This window comes from Bison bison, unplaced genomic scaffold (assembly GCF_000754665.1).
Source record: "Bison bison bison isolate TAMUID 2011002044 unplaced genomic scaffold, Bison_UMD1.0 scf7180017854880, whole genome shotgun sequence".
In the NCBI taxonomy this organism is placed as follows: domain Eukaryota; kingdom Metazoa; phylum Chordata; class Mammalia; order Artiodactyla; family Bovidae; genus Bison; species Bison bison.
This window is the reverse complement of record NW_011485453.1, coordinates 197,889-222,068: the sequence shown is the minus strand read 5'-3', so window position 1 is coordinate 222,068 and position 24,180 is coordinate 197,889. Positions and strand designations below refer to the sequence as shown.

The following is a 24,180-nucleotide window of genomic DNA, read 5'->3' as shown; positions in this document are numbered from 1 at the left end:
CATCTTCCAAAGAAATCCCAGGGCTGATCTCCTTCAGAATGGACTGGTTGGATCTCTTTGCAGTCCAAGGGACTCTCAAGAGTCTTCTCCCAACACCACAGTTCAAAAGCATCAATTCTTTGGCGCTCAGCCTTCTTCACAATCCAAGTCTCACATCCATACATGACCACAGGAAAAACCATAGCCTTGACTAGACGAACCTTTGTTGGCAAAGTAATGTCTCTGCTTTTGAATATGCTATCTAGGTTGGTCATAACTTTTCTTCCAAGGAGTAAGCGTCTTTTAATTTCATGGCTGCAGTCACCATCTGCAGTGATTTTGGAGCCCAGAAAAATAAGGTCTGACACTGTTTCCACTGTTTCCCCATCTATTTCCCATGAAGTGATGGGACCGGATGCCATGATCTTCGTTTTCTGAATGTTGAGCTTTAAGCCAACTTTTTCACTCTCCACTTTCACCTTCATCAAGAGGCTTTTGAGTTCCTCTTCACTTTCTGCCATAAGGGTGGTGTCATCTGCATATCTGAGGTTATTGATACTTCTCCCGGCAATCTTGATTCCAGCTTGTGTTTCTTCCAGTCCAGCGTTTCTCATGATGTACTCTGCATATAAGTTAAATAAGCAGGGTGACAATATACAGCCTTGACGAACTCCTTTTCCTATTTGGAACCAGTCTGTTGTTCCATGTCCAGTTCTAACTGTTATTTCCTGACCTGCATACAGATTTCTCAAGAGGCAGATCATGTGGTGTGGTATTCCCATCTCTTTCAGTATTTTTCCACAGTTTATTGTGATCCACACAGTCAAAGGCTTTGGCATAGTCAGTAAAACAGAAATAGATGTTTTTCTGGAACTCTCTTGCTTTTTCCATGATCCAGCAGATGTTGGCAATTTGATTTCTGGTTCCTCTGCCTTTTCTAAAACCAGCTTGAATATCAGGAAGTTCACGGTTCACATATTGCTGAAGCCTGGCTTGGAGAATTTTGAGCATTACTTTACTAGCGTGTGAGATGAGTGCAGTTGTGCGGTAGTTTGAGCATTCTTTGGCATTGCCTTTCTTTGGGACTGGAATGAAAACTGACCTTTTCCAGTCCTGTAGCCACTGCTGAGTTTTCCAATTTACTGACATATTGAGTGCAGCACTTTCACAGCATCATCTTTCAGGATTTGAAATAGCTCAACTGGAATTCCATCACCTCCACTAGCTTTGTTCGTAGTGATGCTTTCTAAGGCCCCCTTGACTTCACATTCCAGGATGTCTGGCTCTAGGTCAGTGATCACACCATCGTGATTATCTGGGTCGTGAAGATCTTTTCTGTACAGTTCTTCTGTGTATTCTTGCCATCTCTTCTTAATATCGTCTGCTTCTGTTAGGTCCATACCATTTCTGTCCTTTATCGAGCCCATCTTTGCATGAAATGTTCCCTGGGTATCTCTTGATTTTCTTGAAGAGATCTCTAGTCTTTCCCATTCTGTTGTTTTCCTCTATTTCTTTGCATTGATTGCTGAAGAAGGCTTTCTTATCTCTTCTTGCTATTCTTTGGAACTCTGCATTCAGATGTTTATATCTTTCCTTTTCTCCTTTGCTTTTCGCTTCTCTTCTTTTCACAGCTATTTGTAAGGCCTCCCCAGACAGCCATTTTGCTTTTTGCATTTCTTTTCCATGGGGATGGTCTTGATCCCTGTCTCCTGTACAGTGTCACGAACCTCATTCCGTAGTTCATCAGGCACTCTATCTATCAGATCTGGGCCCTTAAATCTTATTTCTCACTTTCACTGTAGAATCATAAGGGATTTAATTTAGGTCATACCTAAATGGTCTAGTGGTTTTCCCTATTTTCTTCAATTTAAGTCTGAATTTGGCAATAAGGAGTTCATGGTCTGAGCCACAGTCAGCTCCTGGTCTTGTTTTTGCTGACTGTATAGAGCTTCTCCATCTTTGGCTGCAAAGAATATAATCAATCTGATTTCGGTGTTGACAATCTGGTGATGTCCATGTATAGAGTCTTCTCTTGTGTTGTTGGAAGAGGCTGTTTGTTATGACCAATGCGTTTTCTTGGCAAAACTCTGTTAGTCTTTGCCCTGCTTCATTCCATATTCTAAGGCCAAATTTGCCTGTTACTCCAGGTGTTTCTTGACTTGCTACTTTTGCATTCCAGTCACCTATAATGAAAAGGACATCTTTTTTGGGTTAGTGTATTAGGTATAGTTTAATCTGCCAAGTATTTACTGGACAAGTACTCTGCCAGGCACTGGGGATGTCGTACAAAAAATGTTGACTCTCATCTAATGGAGAAACAGGACAGACAGTAAATAGCGAGTAGGTTCTGGACTGTTTTGGATAGCGCGATATGGAAAGGCCTCTCGGGATACGGGAGCAGAGACCTCAGTGCTGTGAAAACACACATGTGCACCTTTAGGGGAATAGCGCTCCGGGTGGCTGGTGGAGCCAAGGGAAGCAGGAGTGCATCTGGGTTGGTGTGGGTCGTGGGGAGGAGGCAGAGACTGTGGGGCTTTGATGAGAGGCCAGGGACTGAGCAGTGTCACTGCCGTCCCCGTTGGACAGACAACTCAAACCGAGAAGAGAGCCCAGGAGACCTGTTTTCATGCAAAGGTGCAGTGAATAAGTGTTGGGGCTGCTGAGGTCAGTTGAGATGAGGGCTGGAAATTTGGGTGGCGAGTGTAAAGATGGAGCCTCATGGCTGTGGGCTCCTGGGTGGTAGGGGTAGAGTCTGCTGTGCTCCATGGAGGTGGACTGAGTGGTTAGAACCCTCAGCATGCTAAGGGCTTCTCCAGGCCCTCTCCTGTCAATAGGGGTGAGGCAGCAGAGGAATGGAATGGGAAAATGGTGTATTGATAGTAAGACCAGAGGGATAGCTGGAGGGAAGAGAGTGTAACTTGTGGAAGAACTTTGGTTTTCTGAAAGTTCTCTAAAGAGCCTTTACTATTCTTCCGTGTCTGCTGTGTGAGACCTCTGGAGGGTAGAGAGCACAGATATTTGTGCGATTGAAAAAGAAGATAAAAGGTCTGGCATGCTGCATTTGACAGCCACTTAAGTATTTTGGAAGAAGTAAACGAGTGAGGTATTTCAGCTCTGCTGGGTGTTTGGCTGCCAGAGGAGTTGGCTAGTACTTCTGTCTCCTTGGCAGAGTTGCAGAGCGACCTTCAGAGACACATGGAGTCCCAGGCCTGTCTTTCACCTGTTTCTGCAGTGGCCGCTTGAGCGCTCCCATCTGAAGGAAGGTGTTGGTCAATTTTGCTTCATGTGTGGTTCCCTAATATTGAAACTTCCTTGACAGTTGAAGCTTTTAGAATGGAAGTTGATTTGCACTTAAGATTTTTAGTACTTAGTGGTTTTGTTGCTTGCTTCATCTGAAAGTTTTTCTTTGAGCAGTAGAATGTTCGTTAGCATTTAAAGAATTTCTAAGAGCTGTCTCTCGTTTTTCAGCTATAGCACTTAGTTACCTTTGTGTGATTTTTTTGGGCTCTGCAGCATGTGGGATCATAGTTCCTCTAATAGAGATCAAACCCGCACCCCCTGCTTTGAAAGTATGGAGTGTTAACCACTGGACCACTAGGGAAATCCGGAAGCTGTGTATATATATATAAAATATATGTTTTTTTAAATACATTTATTCATTTATTATCTTTGGCTGTGCTGGTTCTTGGTTGCTGCATGGAGTTCTCTCTAGTTGTAGCAAGCGGTCTCCTCATTCAGTGTCTTCTCACTGCAGTGGCTTCTCTTTTGGAGCATGGGCTTCAGTGGTTGCAGCTCTCGGGCTCCAGAACAACGGCTCAGTAGTGGTGGCCCATGGGCTTACTTCAGAAGCTGTGTATTTTTTAAGGATTATGTGTGGTATTTAAAATAATGAATGAAGCAGAATATGCCAGCTTTACAATGACAGCAATTCTAGTTGCAGCTTTGGCTTTTAGAACTTGTGTTTCCTTACCTCTGGATTCCCCGTGTAACCAACACACAGAAGCTGCAAGTGACCTCATAGTAAGCATAATGAAGGAGAACAGAGCTTTTGCATTTACCGTTTGGTCAAAATGAATATGAGCTCCACCCTGGGCAGCCGCCTCTTGGCTGTGTCACTGGCGATGCTGTGGGACATTTTGTCATAAGGATGGCTGCATCTTCTGAGATTAGGGCTGAAGAGCTGGATCCTGTCCTAGGATGTTACGGATTTTGTGATCCATGGAGTATTTTGTTAAGCTCGTTTTGAACGCACTTGTAGTTTGAGCTGGAGGATTTCTGGACTCTGTTGGTCTGTTCCCTTGTTAGGTAGTTGTGCTTGTTTGCAGCAGCATGGGTTCCCGAGGCATCTCCTCACCAGGCTGTTGGGGTTTGTTAATTGGCACTTTCTGACTTGTTAACCTGACCCTCAGCATCCGAACGTCCCTGTTGCTGTTGAGATGACCACAGACAGGAGTGGAGGGGGTCCCTATACAGGGTCCTTTACTTAGGACTTAGGTGAGAAATGCACGCTGCTGTCTGATTGTTCTGTCTGTGCTCACAATGTGCAGTAGCACATCAGGCTGGTCTTACTGGTAACCCAAATAATCTGTTTTGGTGAAAGAGCCTTTTGTCTTTCACGTGGGGCAAGTGAGTGGTCCAATCTTCGTCCCAGATGTGTGTCCAGAGTCCTGTGCCAGGTTGGGAGAATGGATTCTGGGCTCTGAGTCAGCCAGTTGTGTTTGATTTCCTTTGATATGCAAAGAGCTACCTAACGTCAGGTGTTAGGTTATGTGGTAGCACCCCAAAACCTGATTTCTGTCTGTTCTTTCCTCTTCTCGTCTCTGTGATTTAGACTTTAGTGGTCAGGATTACAAGAAGGAATGCATGGAAACTTGTTGCTGTCAGGGATACTCTTGTTTCCTGGCCTTCTTGCCACCCCTTCCCCCATGCTGCTCTTTACTGAATAGACGTTTCTACACTCATGAGATAATGATGGTGAAAGCTAAGTAATGAAAAATAGTCTAGTAATCTCTGGTTCCATAGGAGATAGAAATCATTACACTGAAATGCACCTTTTCTGAGTGTCATGTAATCATGGTAGAAAAAGGAAAATAAGACTTCTTGGCCACATTGTTTCTTAATTTTCTTATCATAGTCAGCATTCAAAAAAGCATTGTTGATTTTGAAGACAGTTACCACCAGGTCATGTGCTTCCTACAAATGGTTAGATGTTTGTATGTAAATTTTTGTTTCTCTTTCACAGCGCATGGACTTAGGAGAATGTACCAAAATCCACGACTTGGCCCTCCGAGCAGATTATGAGATTGCAAGTAAAGAAAGGGACCTCTTTTTTGAGTTGGATGTAAGTTTTATTTGATGTTAATTGTTCCCTACTGTGAAGAGCCAAATACTGCACTAACAAGAATAATGTGTGTAAGTTATGACGCAAAACGATAAAACAGATGTTATTCCACCACTCTCTGGCTGGGAGCTGGGATGTGGCCAGGACCGTTCTGCGTCTGTGTGTCTACCATCCCAACTCTTCTAAGTTTTGTACTGTATTGTTTTATTTTGAGTGTTTCTTATATATTTTATGTTTTCTTGGACATTATGTTTATTCTTGCTTTTGAACTTACAAAAATGGATTTGTAGTGTAGGTAATCTTAGTAACTTTATTTTTCCTTCAGTGCTGTGTTCCTTCACATACTTTTTTCGGTATGGCTTGGTTTCATTGCTGCATTTCATAGTTCCCTGAACTACCCATTCTATATTCATAGACAGTTGGGTTGATTCTAGTGGGGTTTTTTTTTGTTTGTGTTTTTTATTATGAATAGCGTTATAAATGTTATGGAATATCTTGGTGCACATGTACAACAGTTAACCTAGGGTATATTTTTAAGAGAAGAATTGCTTGCTCGTAGAAGCTGCGCATGTTTATTCTTGCAAGGTAGTTCTTTTTCTTCTTCCTCCCTAATTTTTGATGAAATGTATCCGTTTACCCATTTAATAACAGTGAACATACCCTTACCAATGCTTGGTATTATCAGGTCATTAAATATTTTGCAATTTAGTCATTATAAATTAGTATTTCATAACTTTTGTTGTTTTTCCCTCCCAAAAGAGCCTTTTTTAGACCCTTTCCCCTAATTCATCCATCTCCCCTCCGTGAATTGTTTTGTTGTTGTTGGTGGTTGTCCCCTGCATGAAATTTTGATAACACAGATACCCAGCATATCAGTTTATGTACTGTGATCCTTTACAGGTCACTTATCATTGTACTATTTAAGATTTTCTTCACTCTTTGAGACCAGTTTTCATTCCTGTCCCCATTGGGAATGCATGATTTGGTCACTTTATTTTGTTAATTTATTTTAGGCTATGCTGTCCAGCTTGTGGGATCTTAGATCACCTTCCAGGGACTGAACAAGGACTCCTGCAGTGGAGGCGTGAAGTCCTAACCACTGGACCATAGGGATTGATAGAGCCACTCTGTTTTAGTTTTTTTCTTTTCCTGAATCCTCCATTCCTAGAGTTAGCAGAGGTCAGTGAGGGGTTTGATGCCCTTCAGGTTCCTGGGTGAAGACTGGGGAGACACTGAGCTTGGTGGGAGGAAATCAGAGGAAAGGAATATCAAGGAAAGGCATTTTTTTTTCTCCCAATAGACATTTTAGAGGATGTATTATAGCTGGAGTAAATTCTACTTAAATCAGTAATCTTAAAAAGTGGTTAAAATTACCATTTCTTTTTCAAGTGCATCAGTGTTGAATTTTCTTGGGATACCAGGTTTCAGAAGCAGAGGAACAAAGATGTACGGGTTAAATTTTCACTTGGAGTTATGTAACTTTTTGTATCACAAATGTTAGGATTTCTGCTGAATTAGAATGTCTGTGTACTTTTTAAATGGCCTGATGAATTCAGTATGTAAGAACAGAGTAATAGAAGAAATTGAGAATACAGAAAGACTGAAACATACTGTAATTTAGTATTTTTATGCGCAGAAAGACTAAAACGTGGTAATTTAGTATTTTTATGCGCAGAAAGACTGAAACATATGGTAATTTAGTATTTTTATGTGGGGCATTGTTCAGCCACTGTGGAGAAGATGAGTTTTTTTAATGAACAGTATTAGAAACTGTGGATTACCCAGTTAGTGAAAAACCGGGTTGGATCCCCCAAAAGAGAATTTTGTTTTGCCATGTTGACATGTTATAAACCCTAAGAAGCTGTAAGGTAAAGATGGATACATGTTTTCTGTATAAAAACTTAAAAAATTCTAGCGTATCAAGAATTCCCATATATAAAATAAGAATTCAGCTGAGACACAATATCTGCAGCATATGAAGGGCAGGTACCTTTCATGATAAAGCTCATCATGACTGGACCTGTAGCAACAGCTGAATAGAAAACAGTGAGAGGATAAAAGACATTTTTAGTGGGCATCTAATCCTGTGATGGGTGTTCACCCTCACTCAGACTTAGGAGTTGGAGAGTTAAGTAATTCTGATACAGCTCTTGGATGACTGAGCCCCCGAGGATGGGAAAGCACATGGTAGCAGTGCTAGCTCTGAAAGCGTATCTGATGATACACTTGCTTATTAATGAAGGTAAATCTGCTTCAGAATACTCCTGCAGCATTGCAGCCTGCAGACTCCATCCGTGAGGGCTTGGGTCGTGTCATTGCTCTCCACAGTGGGATGATGTGCGGCTGTGGAAAGAGGGCTGAGGCAGTGAAATTGTGTCCAAGGTGAAGTGGGAAAACTGGTATGCTATGACGACTTCCATAGTGTGACTTTTAAAAGAAAGAGTGTTTAGTATTGTTGACATCCTTAGATTTACAGAGTGGTTTTAGAAGAAACCACGAGACTTTGAACACTTTTGTCTCAGTTGGAGGGCTAGAGTAGGTCAAAAGATGTTTTTGTACTGTGAAAATTTACCATTTAGAGGAATACCTTTTCCAGTTTAAAAGGTGACCACCTCTCCCTCCAGCTCCTTAAAAGTCATATTTGAGGGAATTCCCTCATGGTCCAGTGGTTAGGACTTCTCCTCTCACTGCCAAGGGTTCCAGTTCAATCCTAGGTCTGGAAACTAAGATCCCACAAGCTGTAGACAAAATATAATATATATATTAAAGAATAGGTATGTTCTCTGATTTAGAAAAAATCATGTTTTATCTTATAGATGGTTCATGTTGAAATGTTTGCTAGCTAGTGCTGAACCTCCAGAGGAGGCCTTCCTGTTCTGACGAGTGGGGGTGACTTGGAGCGGCTGTGCTTGTGGGAGGGCAGTCAGCAAGTAGTTGTCAGCGTGTTAAATGCATGTATACACTCGTTCCAGGATCCTGCTGCTGGGACTGTATCTTAATGGTATGTGTTAATGAGTCCACAGAAAAGGTGCTCATTGCAACTTTTTTTTAAAGTGAAAAGAGAAGGATCTAATGGGGCTGTTTATTAACAAGGACCACTTACATTAGTTATCGCCCTTTCATACAGTGAATGGTGCTTTGTGGAGCTCTGGGTGCTAGGAAGATATTGCCATAACTTTTTATTTATTATTTTTATTTAAATAAATATGAGTAGTTTGTTTATTGTTTTTATTTATTTATTATTTATTTGCTATTATTTTTTAAAATAATGACCTAAAGGTAAAATTCACAAGCCATAAAATTTATCCTGCCTTGAATTTTTAATACATATCAGTAGTGTTTGGATGTGCATGGGTTACTTTAATACACTAAATGTGGCCTGGCTTTGAAATACCAGGCTAAAATAATTTATTTCCTTAGTTATGCAGAATAAACTTAGAAGGAAAAAATAAAGTCCTTTCCTAGAATACAGGTTTGTTACAAAAACTTGATGGAATAACTTTTTCAATGTTCTTGATAGGTAAGACAACTGTTAGAGATTCCAGGTTGAAAAGTCTGCCCTTTTCCACATGACTCCTATCCAGTGCCTCTCCAGAGGTCACTTGTATCTTTTGAAGATAGGCTTTTCAGGGTGAACACATGTATATAGCAAAAGCTAGTTGTGATGTTTCTTGTTGAATTGCAATCTTGATAAATCAGAACACCTCAGAAGTGCTTTGGCCAGAAGCGCTTTTGGCCAGTCAGTGAGCTGACTCTTGATCTTGCTGACCTGTTGCTGCCTCCTCAGGAACTGCTGTTGGTGTGAGGCTCCAAGCCTCCACATGGCCATGTGGATGGTTCAGTTCCCAGGCGTGGAACCAGCAGCTCCTGTATGGTGTTGAATTTGGTTCCTGGAGGGAGTACAGTGTAGTCATCACTACTATAAGATGGAGACAGGTTTTGTTTTCACAAATTGTGAACCGTCAGTAATCCATGGTTTTTCTTAGTAACTTATATTTGTGTATCTTACCAAGTGTTTTGGTAGAATCTCTTCACTGTTGACAGTAAATCTTTGAGGTGGGCCTACCATTTATCTCCAGAGTCTCTGAAAGTATAATAAGATTGGTGCTATTTGCCAGAAGTCAGGAAGCATCATCACATGACCCTGGGAGAGTTGTTTTATTGAGTGGATCAGTCAGAGGTGATTAGGAGCTGTTTTTATCCAGGTTGTATTAGAGACAGTGGTTTTAGAACAGGTTATTATAGTCATATCAACATGAAGGCTTTTGCGTGTTAGGTGCCTTTCATCTATTCTTTCAGAAAAGAGAAACTTCTAAAACTTGAGTTTTTAGTGGATTTATTAATAAGTGGATGCATGAATTTAAAAGAAAATTATGCTTTTATAGAAAGCATCATTATTAGTCTGTTTTCTTTTTTTTTTTTTAAATTCACTACGCTGGGCCTTAGTTGCAGCGTGCGACATCTTTAGTCATGGCAAGCAGGAGCTCTTGGTTTCGGCATGCGGGATCTAGATCCCCAACCAGGGATCAAACCTGGGCCCCTACACTGGGAGTGTGGCGTCTCAGCCCCTGGATCACCAGGGTAGTTCCAGTCTGTTTCATTTCTGAATTAGTTGCTCAGCTTAGGTGACATTTGACTTTCAGTATAAAAATCTTTTATAAGAGCTCATCAGCTCTGTATATAATTTTAAAATATTTATAAGCTTTTAGTGTCCTCTAAGCAGTTTGTAAGAAATGGTCCTAGAGTATTTGCCCATGTATGAGAAGACTTAAGGTGTTATTGCATTGTTCTGAATTAGTGAAAGGTGAAAAAATGCAAATATATACTTACTATGGAATGGATATAGTTGTTTTAAAACAGTGAAATGCTGCACAGCTATAGATCATAGAAAATGTGTGCATTGATGTAAAAAATGAAAAAGCTTTAAAAACTATCCTAGATGGAGTAAAAATTGTGTACTTGTATATGCATTTTAATACAGTTTTAAAAGGTATTTACCAGGCTCAAATGATTATTTCTTAGGGAGGAAGAAAGAATTATGCTTTTTAAGTCATGTGAAGTTGTTAGGTCCAATTGAATTGCTAATATAGTGTGCAGAAATGAAAATTTAAAGGTACTTCTACATTATAACTTATTTCTACAAATCCTCAGTCTTAAGAAAGTACAGTGGACCCTTAAACAACACTTGTTTCTTGAACTGTGAGGGTACACTTGGAGATTGTTCGCAGTAAATGCATACTGCACAGCTACAGGATCCATCGCTAACACCCACCCCGCCGCCCATTGTTCAAGGGTCAACTGTGATTGAAAACACAGGCAAACAGTGGTACACGAAGTAGTGTTGTCGTAGCATCGTGTATAAGGTTGAAAAATTGGATGCAACAAAAATGCTTTAGTGATGAATGAACAGATTATGAGGGACTCAAATGGTAGACTGTGCCCTTGAAATAAATGTTTGTGAGACCTGAACGTTCAGTGACTTAAAATTCCTTAGGAAATCCTGAGCAAGAAAGGGTAAGTGTGTGTATTGGAACTCACTGTGTGCTCTCCCTGGAAGTGTGTGGCCAAATCAGAATTCCCCAGACTGTCATGGAAAACCCAGAAAGCCTCCTTCCCTGTGCCCCTCCCACTCCCCGGAGGCAGTCCCCTACCACAGCTTCAAGGTGGAAAAGGAGCAACAGCTTGCTCTTCAAGTGCTGCAGGCGACCTTGGATGGCCAGTTGCTTTTTGTTTTGTTTTACCTTGGAGGATCTCAGACAGCAGGAGGCGTAACGGCTTAATGGGTCTCCGTGTACCCATCACTCAGCCTCAGGAATGATCAGCTCATGGCCAACTGACTTTTTACAAATCTCAGACTTCACACATCCTGTCATCTGTAAATATTTCAGTGTTGCCATTGACTTGTGAAGTTATTTTTACTCTGCATACAAAAATCTGGTATTATAGTTGGTTGGGACAGAATGTACTTATTACCATGTTTTTCTCTTTTAATTGAAGTACAGTTGATTTATAGTGTTGCGTGTCTGGTGTACAGCCAAGTGATTCAGTTATATGTATATATACATTTTTTTTCAGATTCTTTTCCAGTATAGTATATTACAAGATACTAAGTATATTTTCCAGTGCTGTACGTAGGACCTTCTTTGTATATTTTATATATAGTAGTTTGTATGTTATTAGCATGTCTTTTTAAATGTGTTGAGAAAAAAATTAAACATACAAGTGTAAGTAGAATAATATAGTGACCATCTCTGGGTTTCATCTCCCGGTTTTCAGTGGTTGTTGATGTGAAGACTTGTTTCATCTTTATTTTGTCTTTCCATACTGGATTATTTTACAGTAGTTCCTAGAGATGGAATTTCATCTGTAAGTACTGCAAATACATCTAGAAGATAATTTTATTTAAAATATTTATTATTTAAAGGATAATTTCTTAATTTTATCTAACAGTCTTCAAATTTCCCAGATTGTCTCAAAAAGGATTTTTTTACAGTCTTTTGTTTGACTCGGATACCAAAATAAGATCTATACGTTAGGATGCTTCCTAAGTCTTTTTACATCTGTTTGAAGAAATTAATGTTTCTCATATCCTGGATTTTGCTGATTGTGTCCTTATGATGCAGTCTTTTTAATATGTTTTCCCTTATATTTGAAATTTCCTGTAAGCTGGAAGTTAGATCTGGATGTGTGATGGTCAGAATCAGGTTTTTGTTTGACAGAGTAGCGCAGAGGTGGAGCTGGGCAGTGGTTGGCGCGTCACCTCGGTGGATGACGTCAGTGGGCTGGAGTGGCGTGGGCAGCCTGGCTGCTAGTTGCACAGGCCCCCGTCAGACTGGGGCGCGTGCATCCAGCAGCGGTGAGGATTATTGCCTAGATCAGTTACGTCACTAGGGTTGCTGCTTGTCACTAATTGTAAAACACGTAAGATGTTCACGTGGCTCAGAGTTTGAGATACGAAAGGTATGTTGTGAAGCCTGTCTCCTGCTCTGCTCTTGAGCCCCCTGATTGGCCCCAGAGGTAGTCAGGTGTTGAGTTTCGAGTTTCTTCTCTTCCCTTTGGAGATTATGTGGAACCTGAGGGGCATGTATCTCACTTTTCTTAAAACACAAGTAATAGTCTCCTGGACACATGCTCTGTCTGTCTGCTCTTCCCTCATCTTGATTTAATTTTTAGCATATATCTCAGATTATTCCCTGTCATATAGTTAACTCTGCCCTTTTTGTGATGACATAGTATTCCAGAGGATGGGTTTCTGTTTTATAGGACTGGTCCCCTGTTGATGGTCATAGTGCTGTAGTACACATCAGCACCTCGTGAGTGTGTCTAGGAAAGATCCCTAGAGGCGGTGCTGTCTGCCCAGAAAGGTTGTGCTTTGTCATTTTGGCGGCTAGTGCCACCATGCTCTCCAGAGGGTGAGTGCTGCCCCCAGCGGCACCTGGGAGTTCCCATTTTCACGTCTTCACTAACAGAGCGAGTTACCAAACTTCCAGTTTTTGCCAGTCAGAGAGGTTTAAGCAGGTATTTTTTCGTGGGCCTGACAGGGTTGTCATAAAGGTGTTTCTTTGTGTAGGTATACCCTGCTTAGACCCTCAACTTGAGCTGGTGGCTGGCTCCTCCACCCAAAACTTGGGTTACCTGGGAGAAATTACCTCACCATTGTTTCTTTCTAGTCCAGCACAGCCTTGGCCTGACCACCCCAGGACCTGGCCTTAGTTTCTTGAGAGAGTTATACCAGGAGTTCCTTAGGAGAAGGAGTAGGTCATCTGTGTAAATGCATCTCAAGTATCTCAACTTGGACGCAGACACACAGAGCACCGTTAGTTCACTGTTCGCATGTGGAAGATGTAAACATTTTTCTCTATTCAGTGAAAATATAGTTCACCATTTCCCCACGTTGATTTCCTTTGAGATGTAACAGGTTTCTAGAGCAACACACCATCTCACCTAATGGGACCACTGCTCTCTGTCTTACAGGTGCGTAGTGTGGCAGTCACACTTTCTCTTAGGTCCAGGGTTAGAGTCCGTGTGCAACCCTGGGCAAGTTACTTTGCCCTTTTCTAGTTTCTATATATGGGGCTGGTGAGTACTGCCTCAGCTGTGAGGGCCAAGCATAGGGACTGTGGAGTCAGATCACAGGGGTCCTTGCCTCCTGACGCTGTCCCTCAGGACTCTGGAGACTGTGCTTCCTTTCCTTCATCTGGGAGTTGGTGCCTGGAGAGCCCTGGATGGCTGTCCCGAGGCACATGTTTGCACTGACTGTTCAGCTGGCAGCATGGGCTCCTCTCAGGCTTGCCGATGCTGCTGGGCAGGAGGGTCAGGGAGACCACCTCACCGTCTTGGGGCAGGGGGCAGCCTCAGCAGCAGTGAGACCTGTGCACCCCCATGAGCTCAACCCCCCCTAGCAGTATGTGGTTCATCACGCCACCCCTGAATTACAGGGTAGAGGTGCATGACTTCCTAGTAAGTGGTAGGTTGTCAGTAGCGCTTAATTTGTAGGTTTGAATACCTTCTTTGTAAATTTTATTTTTATCATTTAAACCTGCTCTTTGATTTAGGAAGCAAAATGAAATTGAGAAGCACATTGAAGAGAAGGAGGGGCAGCAGAACAGAGCCATCTTTTAAAGAACATTCAGTTGAGATGTCTCTGCATTCTGCCTGTTCTGTGCTATGAAATTTACCATTTTATTGTTAGCTGGTCAGATGTCTGAGTCCATAGGCAGTTTATATTCTGTGTAAGGTGCAGTGGTTCTTTGCTTGGCAAAGGCACTGGCAGAATTGCCCACTCAAACCCTAATGAGTGGAGTCTTGGTTCCATGTTGGGTGTGAGGTTGCTCTCTGGGGAGGCAGTAGAGGAACTCTGTACCCAGGTCTCAGCACCTGTGCGCGGGCGCTCCTGGGGCCTCTCCGGCTGGTCTGTTAGGAGCCCTTGTCCCCAAGAGCATGGGTGGTGCCTGATTTACACTTTGATCCTGTCAAGTTCCCACCTTGTCAGCAGAGCTGGTCAGCTCAACATCCTTCCAGGAAATGCAGTGCATGCATGCCAACGAATGCCGGTCACTGGCTTTCCTGATGGTTTGATGTGAGCATAGTGAAATGTTCATCGAGAATATTTGAGGACCAATAACAGGAAGGAGGTCTTTAGCTCCAGGAGTGTGGAGTCCGGGAGTTTGCCTTGGTGGACCGCAGGTGTAGCGCTATCACAGAGCCTCTTTCCTGTCTCAACCAATGCCCAAGTATGCTTTCCTTTGAAAAACGGGGATCCCACTGTCCACGCTGATCCCTGCTGGGGGCTTTCTCCAGACCACATCTGGAGGCAGGGACATAGGTCATCACTTCTTGGTCCCTCGGCCTGACTTTCATCTGCCTTATTACCATTTGCGCCCAGGGCTTTCCTCGCTCTGCTCACCCTGTCTAATCCCGCCACCCGCTCCCACTTGCTGTCTGTGTAACACGCGCAGCGTGGGACCTGCTGCCCAGCGCTGGTTGGTCCTAGCCTGGAGATTGGAAAAGGGGTGTCCTGTTTGTATGTTTATCTGAAGTTATGTTGGGGCCTTGACTAGTTACAGCAAGTTAACTGCTTAGCATATATGACCACTTATTGATTAGTCTTTTATTTTTTTCCACCAACTCTTTTCAGAGTGTCTTTTCCATTATCTCTTTGGGTAAGTAGTAACCTGTTTTCCCACTGCTTTAGATGGTAGGCCATAACTGAACGTGTTCACCGCTCAAGTAACATTTGTTCTATTTTGTTTTGAGGTGGAAGGGGGAACTCTACCCTCAGAACATGAGGGAATAATATATACGTGGCTCACAAAGACCAGTGAGTACATCTGCACCCCCCCGCCTCACCAGCGGAGGGCCTCTGACATGATAACACGGCCTAGTCTCTCCTGTCCCTCAGAACAGTCAGTTATGCCAGGTGTTTCAACTTCCTTTAGAATCTCTTGAAATTGTTGAGGGATGGGGTTTCTTTGACACATTTGAAGATAAATCAGATGAGAAGACCATACTTGTGCACGGTCGTTTGGTTTAACAAAGCCCCTAGATTGAATGTGATTGTGGACATGTTAGCAGTAGTGCAGATCTTCCCACTGAACCGACAGGCCTTAAGAACCAACCCAGGACTGCACTTCCTATCGAACACATGAGCTCTGAGGTTGCAGGCAGGTCACTGACTGGAGCCCTCTGCCTCTCCTGAGCTAGGCGATGGATCACTTGGAGTCCTTCATTGCTGAGTGTGATCGGAGAACGGAGCTTGCCAAGAAACGGCTGGCAGAGACGCAGGAGGAGATCAGTGCAGAAGTTTCTGCGAAGGTATGCGGGGAGGGAGGCCTCCACCTCAAGTCGTTGGTATAAAAGCGGGGCTGGGACCTGTCAGTGCCAAGTGCGCATTTTGGGGTGGACAGTGGGTGTCCACTGCCCTGCCTGTTCGAGGGAAGGAGGGAAGCCGTCACCAAGCTCGCAGCCTGTCACTGCGCTGTGCATATGTCGTAAAGTTACTTTATTAACATCCCTCCGCAGAACAGGAAATGGGGTAAGTTAGCAGGGAAATGATTAAATTCTGGTGTGTCTGTGTCACAGAAGAAAAGGGTAGACCTGGTGAGATCGGCATGTACATCGTTTAGAAGGCCTTGCCTTTCTCTAGTGGAGTTTTCTTCAGTGTTTTTTTTTCTCCTTTCAGTTTTATAGAAGGATTTCTTAGGAGATAGACAGTTTTTAACTAGCCCAGTGGTGCTGTTTATTTCTAAAAGAAACTCCCAGTGATGAGTCATTTTGCTTAAAGGGTAAGTAATGTATGTGTTTAGGCTCACACATTTTGTTACCCTCATCTGGAGGCTGAGCTGTACTGGAAGGTATACGGAGTGACGTCCTGGAAGCTGGCCCACAGGATGGGCCTTACAGCCTGTGGAAGTGACAGGCATGTGTTCTTGCTTCTGCTGGGATTCAGTGCAGAGATCTTACGGGTTAGGGTCTGACGCTTAACGGTCGGTCTCAGTGGTGGCAGTATGGGTGTTGTAACTGTTAGAATTCACATCATCAGTGAAGTTTCCAGCTGTTGGTGTATTCTCTGTGAAACAGCAGAAATGCAACAACAGAAACACTCTTTGCATTAAAAAATCTTTTGTTTTTATTTAATTGGAGCATAATTGCTTTACAATGTTGTGTTGGTTTCTGCCATACGACAGGACAAATCAGTCATAACTACACACACCACCACCCCTTCAGCCTCCGTCCCAGCTCTCGTCTTTTGTTTTTAGATGTCTTACCTGGCTGTCTCTTTCTCTCCAGGCAGAAAAAGTACATGAATTGAATGAAGAAATAGGAAAGCTTCTTGCTAAAGCTGAGCAGCTGGGAGCTGAAGGAAATGTGGATGAATCACAGAAGATTCTCATGGAAGTGGAGAAAGTCCGTGCAAAGAAAAAAGAAGCTGAGGTCGGTGAGGAAAATGTCTTAAAGAGGGAAGAAAACATGGTGACTTCGGAGAGCTGACCATTGGGCTAAAACTGAGCCTCCATTTTCTTGAATATTGAGGAGGAGTTGGAAATAGAGTGATAATGTCAGGATGGTACCGTTTCAAGTCAGCCCACCCTGGGGTTTGTGTCTTCACTGCTCACTTGACCCCTGAGGCCTCAGACTGGGCACTTGGAGCTCTGAGCATCTCTCCCGTGTGTAGAGTGCATCCTGAGTGTAACTTGTCCGTGTTAGTGAGCACCTCCCATCTGCGTCCGTCTGCTTCCAGGAAGGGCCCGGCGTGCAAGGTGTTCAGCTGATGTGATGGGGCCTGACTGGCTTTACAGTTGCTGTGAAGAGAGGCCTTGGGTTATTAGTGACTCTGTGCCCTCAGGAGAGAGACCCCTGCAGGGTATGGGCAGCACCCAGGTGGTGTCCTCGGGCTGCCAGGCCAGGACTCTGCTGTGTGGTGCGGAAGCTGAGTCCAGGACTGTCTGGACTGTTTCCTCTGTTGGGTTTTCTGCTTCTCAGATCCTCACCACTGGAGTGGAGGTGGCCTGGATCGACTTCGAGAATGTGGGAAGGTTAGAGTCAGGGAGAGAGGGCCGGGAGTGTACCTTTACTCCTCCTGTGGGCCAGGCAGAATGCATGTGAGCACTGGCTAAGATTCACTCTGATGAAGACGGGCGCTCAGAAGAAATGAGGTCTCAGTTTAAGAGTGACTTGGGGTGCAGGGCATGTCCAGGTAGGGCAGGGTGATCCTGAAGGCCATTTGCTGAGACCCAGAGAGAAGATTGTTCAGATGGTGGATGGAGATGCGATGGCAGAGTGGGCAGCGTGCCAGCGCAGGGCTGGTTTTGGTTGTTGCTGGTCCCCTGGCTCCTTGTGGCACCTGGGACAAAGTGGAGCTCAGTGATGACAGCTGAACACATGAATCCTGCTGAGTGCCCACTGAGGCAGTGGCATGTGCGTGGGGAGTCCCAGGTCCTGCATCAGAATCCTTACATAGGATCCAAACCTCTGTGTATTTAAAGGGAAAATTTGAGTATATGGAGTCAGGCTCCCTGGGTTGCTGACAGTACCCAGCAGAAAGGCCAGAGGGTCAGGAAGGAAGGAGCTCTGTAGCCTTTTAGTGAATCCTGAGGCCGAGCCTTCCTGCTTTGAGGAGCAAAGCAGACACCAGAAACCTGTGAGGAGGATCCGAGACTTGAAATAATGTAGATGCGGGGTTCACCACTCGGGTGTCTGCAGACAGACCCAAGGGCAGCAGGAGTCAGAGACACGGGGCCTCCAGGCGCCTTGCTTCGGCCACTGTCCCTTTCCTTATCACCTGAGTTCCCCCCTTACTTAAAACAGACAAGACGGTGGCTTGGAGCAGGGAGGCCTCCGCTGTGCTGGTCTGGGTAGTGCCCACCCTGCCCTTCGTGGCAGGCAGGGCTGTTTGGTATCCTAAGAAGTGGAGCGGGAGGGGCACTGTGTGCTTTTTACCCAGATTCCCGCAGTGGTTCTGTCTTAGAAAACTGTAACACAGCATCCCATCCCAGAACAGCTACAGAGTGACCGCTGACCACCCGTAGGTCCTGCCTGCTGCCCTCACAGCACACCCACTTCTCTGACCACCAGTCTGCCCTGCATTCTTAGCATTTGCTCATTTTAAGAACATTGCATAATGGATTCACACAGTCTGTAACCCTTAGGGATTGACTTTTTTTTCACTCAGCGTAGAATTTATTTTGAAGGATATTAGAGGATGGGATTCGTAATTTCAAAACTACTGAAAGGTGTAGAATATTATCTCAGATAACTCTCACCCACCACATTTAGTGTTTCTTGTTAAGCTGTTTGACTCTTTAGGAAAGAAGCCGCACTCTAATGGAAATCTGAGCTCCCGGTCTTTCCCGCTCTGTCCACAGGGGCGTTCGTGTGCGTTCATTGCACACCTGGGCTCATAAACCGTGTGCGTTCCTGGGCAGGCGTGTAGGCGTCCGCATTGGTGCTGCAGGTCCTCCCACTTGCATCGCCGGGCAGCGCTCTCCAGGCTGCTGCAGGCAGATGGTTCAGTTTGTTTACTGCTGCAGGACTGCATTTTAGGGGCACACGGCTGTTTGTCCATGGGTGGTTTTCCAGGTCACAGATGGTTTCTCATCTCAGGGCCGGTTCTGTGTGTCCAGCAATGTGCTCACGTGAGGGATGTTTCCGGTAACCCCACCTTTACAGACAGGCTGCCCCCACAGTAACCATGCTGCACGGGCGCCAGCGTCAGGGTATGGGAGGGCCCGGTGTTCTGTGTCTCCGTCAGTCTAGTGAGTGACATGATGTCTTATTTTAACTTGCATTTTTTAGGGAATGTTTTGAATGTATGAATTAATGGAAGATTATTACATTGTCTTCCCTTTAAGGACAAATGTTGAAATGCATCCCTCAACCTAGATTTTGAAGGCGTGTGTTAATTTGAGCACAGGCAGCCATCACTGTGTCCTGGGTCATTTTCTTTTGTATTTGTGTGTTTTCCTTTGAGGCACAGTGTCTTCCTGTGATGAGACTCAGACCGTACTGGCTGCTGGGCCGGGGTAGGGGGTGTATGTATGTGCGTGCGCTTTGTTCTGTTCCCTTAGGCACACTTACTCGTTTGAAGAGATGTCTGGCGTGTTTCTCCTTCCAGATTTTAGGTTTCAGGGCTGCATTGGGCATTCCTGGGCACCGGGGCAGACTCTGGATGCTCTGTGTTTTGCCCGTCTGTCTGGTGTGATAGGGGCGCTGTAGTCAGTCTGATCTTAACAGAGCTCCACCATGTCTGGTGTGATTAGGGGCGCTGTGAGGAGCCTGTAGTCTGGTCTTCACAGAGCTCTCCGCCATCGCAGGGACTCCCTTTCCCCGCTGGCCTTTAGCACACAGTCTCCTGTGTGTCTCAGTGTTCTGAATATCCCTCACTGCTTTGAAATCATGACTCTTAGCTCATCTCTTAAATAAACAGTTTAAATTGGATTACAATTTAATTACAATTTATTGAAATTAAATTATAATTTAATTACAAGAATCTGAAGCTTTGTAAACGATTCAGGTTTATGTATTTTGAAATCATCTTTAGGGAATTTCCTGGTGGTTCAGTGGTTAGTACTTGGCACTTCACTGCCAGGCCGTGGGGTTCAGTCTCTAGTCTGTGGATTAAAGTCCCGCAAGCTGGGCAGCTAAAAATAAAAGTCACCTCCCTTCATGTACTTCCCACTTTAGGGGTTGAGTGGACAGTGGCATTTGAGTTAACCTCACTTGGATCACTCTTTTCCTGCTCTCCAGGAAGAATACAGAAATTCCATGCCTGCGTCCAGTTTTCAGCAACAGAAGCTTCGTGTCTGTGAGGTCTGTTCGGCCTACCTTGGCCTCCATGACAATGACCGTCGTCTTGCAGACCACTTCGGGGGCAAGTTACACTTGGGATTCATTCAGATCCGTGAGAAGCTCGATCAGTTAAGGGTATGTTAATGTGCTGTGTTTCTGAAGAAGCCTGCGAAATCGTGATTGTCTTCATGTCTCTGCTTGTAGCAAACCTTGTGTTCTTTTTTTGTTGGTGGAGGTATCAGGCCTTGGTTTTATACTTTAGCTTTACAGTGAGCTACTCGGGTGTCATTGTTGTGTTCCCTGAGATCTCAGAATCCAGCAGGGCCTGGGATGTTTGTTTAGTCTACTACCCCTTGTTTACAGAGAACAATGGCAGAATTCATCCCAGGTACAGAGAACTCGTGCACCCCTCTGGAAACACCTCTTTGGAGGTGAGAGAGAGCCAGTAGCCTGTGGTTTTTCTCTTCAGGCGAAGGCGGACCTGTGGAATGTGGTCAGGCTAGAAGCATAAGAAGGTGACGGGACTTTTTCTGGTGGCCCTGCCCCACGGCTGGATGCCTCTGTCGCTTCCTCGGGGCTCCTTGTTTTCCTGGGTTAGATTACAGCATTCAGCGTCCTGCATATGGAATGCTGAGAAGGAAAGTTAAGCAACTTTGGGATAAGCCGAATTGTTTTCAGACTGATGAAACCTCCCTGGCTGTGTACTAGGATGCTGGGAAATATGCAGGCCTTTCCTCCAGAAGCCCAAAATCTGGAAGGACAGACATGTGGCCCCTAACTGTAGGCCACCTTGACAGTCAAGGCCTCAGGCCACGTGTGGCCCCAGGAATGGGCAGTGGGTGGCGGGCGCCCTTATGCCCAGGGAGGGTCCCTGGAGGTGGTGTGCGCTCAGACTGGAGAGGGAGCCGGTTGGCAGGCTCACCACTGGTCTTGAGCATCTCCTGTGCTTCCAGGGGAATTCTGAAAAGTGATACTTTCTGTCACATGGTTTTAAGTTGGAAATTTTTTTATAAGTTTATGGTATAAAGTATAAGCATATATTCCATGTAGCTAATATAGTATAAATAACAATTTGGTGACAGCTACCATCTTCATAAAAAATCTACTCCTTATATTCCTAGTTTCCTTTAAATTGTCATTCCATTCCATAACACCCCAGAATTTTGCCCTAATGTTTCTTATACCTGAAAGTCTTTTTTTTTTTTTTTTTACATCAGCATACATTGAAACTTCTTTTGCTGAAATCTTCAGAACTTAAGTATTCACTTATCTAAAAGTCGTATTTTGTCATTGTGGTTATGAGCAGTATATAGTTGATAGAACAATACAGCCAAGTTGCAGATTTCAATAAATAGCTATTACACTATCAGCAGAAAAGGTTGCTTGGAAGTGCACCTCTTAACTATGAGGAGAGTAGGAGCTCTGTGCCCAGTTCGGAGAGGGCTTCACTCAGTGGTCCCGGCGGTGTGCACACCTGCAGGTTCTGGACCTAGATGGACGCAGTGGAGGGAGGCGGAGAAGAGTGAGGACTTGCCTGTGGGGGGACCTAATGTTACAGGGAGTGGGGAGGGTTTGGGGAGGAGCTGATGCTAGCCCCAGCCCGGTTCTTGGACAGGGTGTGTGTGGAGACCGAGGTGCTGGGACAGCGTCCTTGTGTCCTGCTCCCAGTGTTGGATGTATGACGTCAGAGGGCAGAGCTAGAGGAGCTGCATAGGAGAGCCTGGGCCCAGATGCTTTGAGGTCACACGCAGACACACACGCGCACCCACAGCCGTGCCCTTTCTTCCTGGGGGCCTGGCTTTTGTCAGCGCTGATATTTTAGGTCATGCTGCACTCCCTCTTGGACATTGTCTTGTGGCTCTGCATACCTTCCCCTCCCCAGGGGGAGGTGAGGAGGCCTTCTCAGCAGCATGAGATGGTGTGAAAGGCTCCAAGTGGGTTTTGGGGTGCTCCAGTGGCAGGGTCTCCAGGCCATCTCCTGTGCTCCTCCCTCCCTCCATGTCCACTACAACCCATCCCCAGGACAGGCGGCAACAAGGCTGGGTAGCTTGGCTCCCCTAAGCAAGATGTGCTTGATCAAATACACATGTTCTCCTTCACATAAAGTTTGTGGAGTCTTCTTTGGGTAAAAACCTTAACTTTCTTGATTGATTTGAAGTCATATGATAAACTTTTTGTAACTTAGAAGTACAGCACCTGTTAGTAGTTTGTCACTGAATTTATAAAACAGTTTTTATTCCATGTATTTTCTGTTAAGAGGTTTTGTTAATAAAAAGAATTGTGTTCCTGTTCCCTGAATTTCCCTAAGGTTCTTAAATCGCCAGTACTGAGGTCATGTAAACGTTCTTTGTTCAGCACTGTTCACACCCTAGTGTGTATGTGCCTCTCTCATCTTCCCAGTTTTCCGTTTTATTTAGAAAACTGTGGCTGAGAAGCAGGAGAAGAGAAATCAGGATCGGCTGAGGAGGCGAGAGGAGAGAGAGCGGGAGGAGCGGCTGAGCAGAAGGTGAGCCTGAGGACAGCCCCCCATCCCAAGGACACCCCATGTACTTGGCAGTCTTGCTGTTGCCTGTGACACTTGAGGTCTGCCAGGTACCTGGTGGCCATGAAAAGGAGCAAAAAGATTCCTGCCCAGCGCAAGCCCTATGGCGGGATCCACCAGGGACGGGCTCGCGTGGGCCAAGGGCTGAGGCTCGTTGGGTGGGAACAAGGAGAACGTGAGTGGCTGGGAGGGTCCAGGCCCAGGAGGGGCCAGGGACGAGCTGTGTGCTCTGGGGGCAGAGCTGATAGCATCTGCTAGCGGACGGTGTGAGCTGTGCAGAGCGGGAGTGGAGCTGGCCTGGAGTGGCCGCTGATGGTGACAGAGGAGGGGAGCCTGGGAGCGGAGTTTTGGGAGGGGAGGTGGTTCTGACCATGTTAGGGCTGGGATGCCTGAGAGCAGCCAGGTAGGGGTGGTGGGTCTGGTCAGAGTTCAGGGCAGTGTCTGGAGCCCAGAGTAGCCAGGCTCTATGTTGGGCACACAGACGCCTGGAGGGATTCCTTTGTGAACAACTTGCTAACTTTTGTTTTTCATTATTTTAATTATGTAACATGTTGATTATAAAGAGACTGGAACAGTATAAAAATATTAAGTACAGACACGAGGGTCTTTTCACACAGGTGACCGCCGTCGCGGGGTGGGCTCTGTGCGTGGGTCCTTGGCCCCCGCAGCTGGTGTGCTCTTGGCCGCACAGCATCATTCTGCGACGTTGTCATCACCTGTCTCCATCCTCCCGCCTTTGCCCACCCTCGTTTTCCTACCTCTAGCACCACCAGTCTGTTCTCTGTATCTGTAAGTTTGGCTCTCTTCTGTTCCACATATAACTGAACTCATACAGCATTTATCTTTTCCTCTCTGACTTATTTTACTTAACGTAGTGCTCTCAAGGTCCATCTGTGTTGTTGCAAATGGCAGAATTCCTTCTTCTTTTAACTGAATAACATGCCATGTTATATATACATGTATATATGTATATATACATGTGTATATATATATATATATAACATGTATATATACAACTATATCATGTTTATCGGTCTATCAACGGACACTTAGATTTTCCTGTGCCTGAGCTATTGTAAATAATGCAGTGACCACGGAGTTGTAAGCATCTTCAAAATAGTGATTTAATTTCCATCAAGTGAAAAGGCAGAGGAAACAGAGATCAAATTGCCAACATCCGCTGGATCATGGAAAAAGCAAGAGAGTTCCAGAAAAACATCTATTTCTGTTTTATTGACTATGCCAAAACCTTTGACTGTGTGGATCACAATAAACTGTGGAAAATTCTGAAAGAGATGGGAATACCAGACCACATGATCTGCCTCTTGAGAAATTTGTATGCAGGTCAGGAAGCAACAATTAGAACTGGACATGGAACAACAGACTGGTTCCAAATAGGAAAAGGAGTTCGTCAAGGCTGTATATTGTCACCCTGTTTATTTAACTTATACGCAGAGTACATCATGAGAAACGCTGGACTGGAAGAAACACAAGCTGGAATCAAGATTGCTGGGAGAAGTATCAATAACCT

At 44.7% G+C, this 24,180-nt stretch overlaps 1 protein-coding gene across 1 annotated transcript in view; it reads left to right on the top strand.

The window, feature by feature from the left end:
- LUC7L (LUC7-like (S. cerevisiae)) overlaps positions 1-24,180 on the top strand; it is a 31,800-nt gene that overhangs the window by 2,858 nt on the left and 4,762 nt on the right. The window contains exons 4-8 of the mRNA XM_010857464.1: positions 5,222-5,320; positions 15,524-15,634; positions 16,610-16,753; positions 20,066-20,242; positions 22,525-22,613. Coding sequence (XP_010855766.1) covers positions 5,222-5,320; positions 15,524-15,634; positions 16,610-16,753; positions 20,066-20,242; positions 22,525-22,613 — 620 coding nt within the window. The remainder of the gene's footprint in view (positions 1-5,221; positions 5,321-15,523; positions 15,635-16,609; positions 16,754-20,065; positions 20,243-22,524; positions 22,614-24,180) is intronic.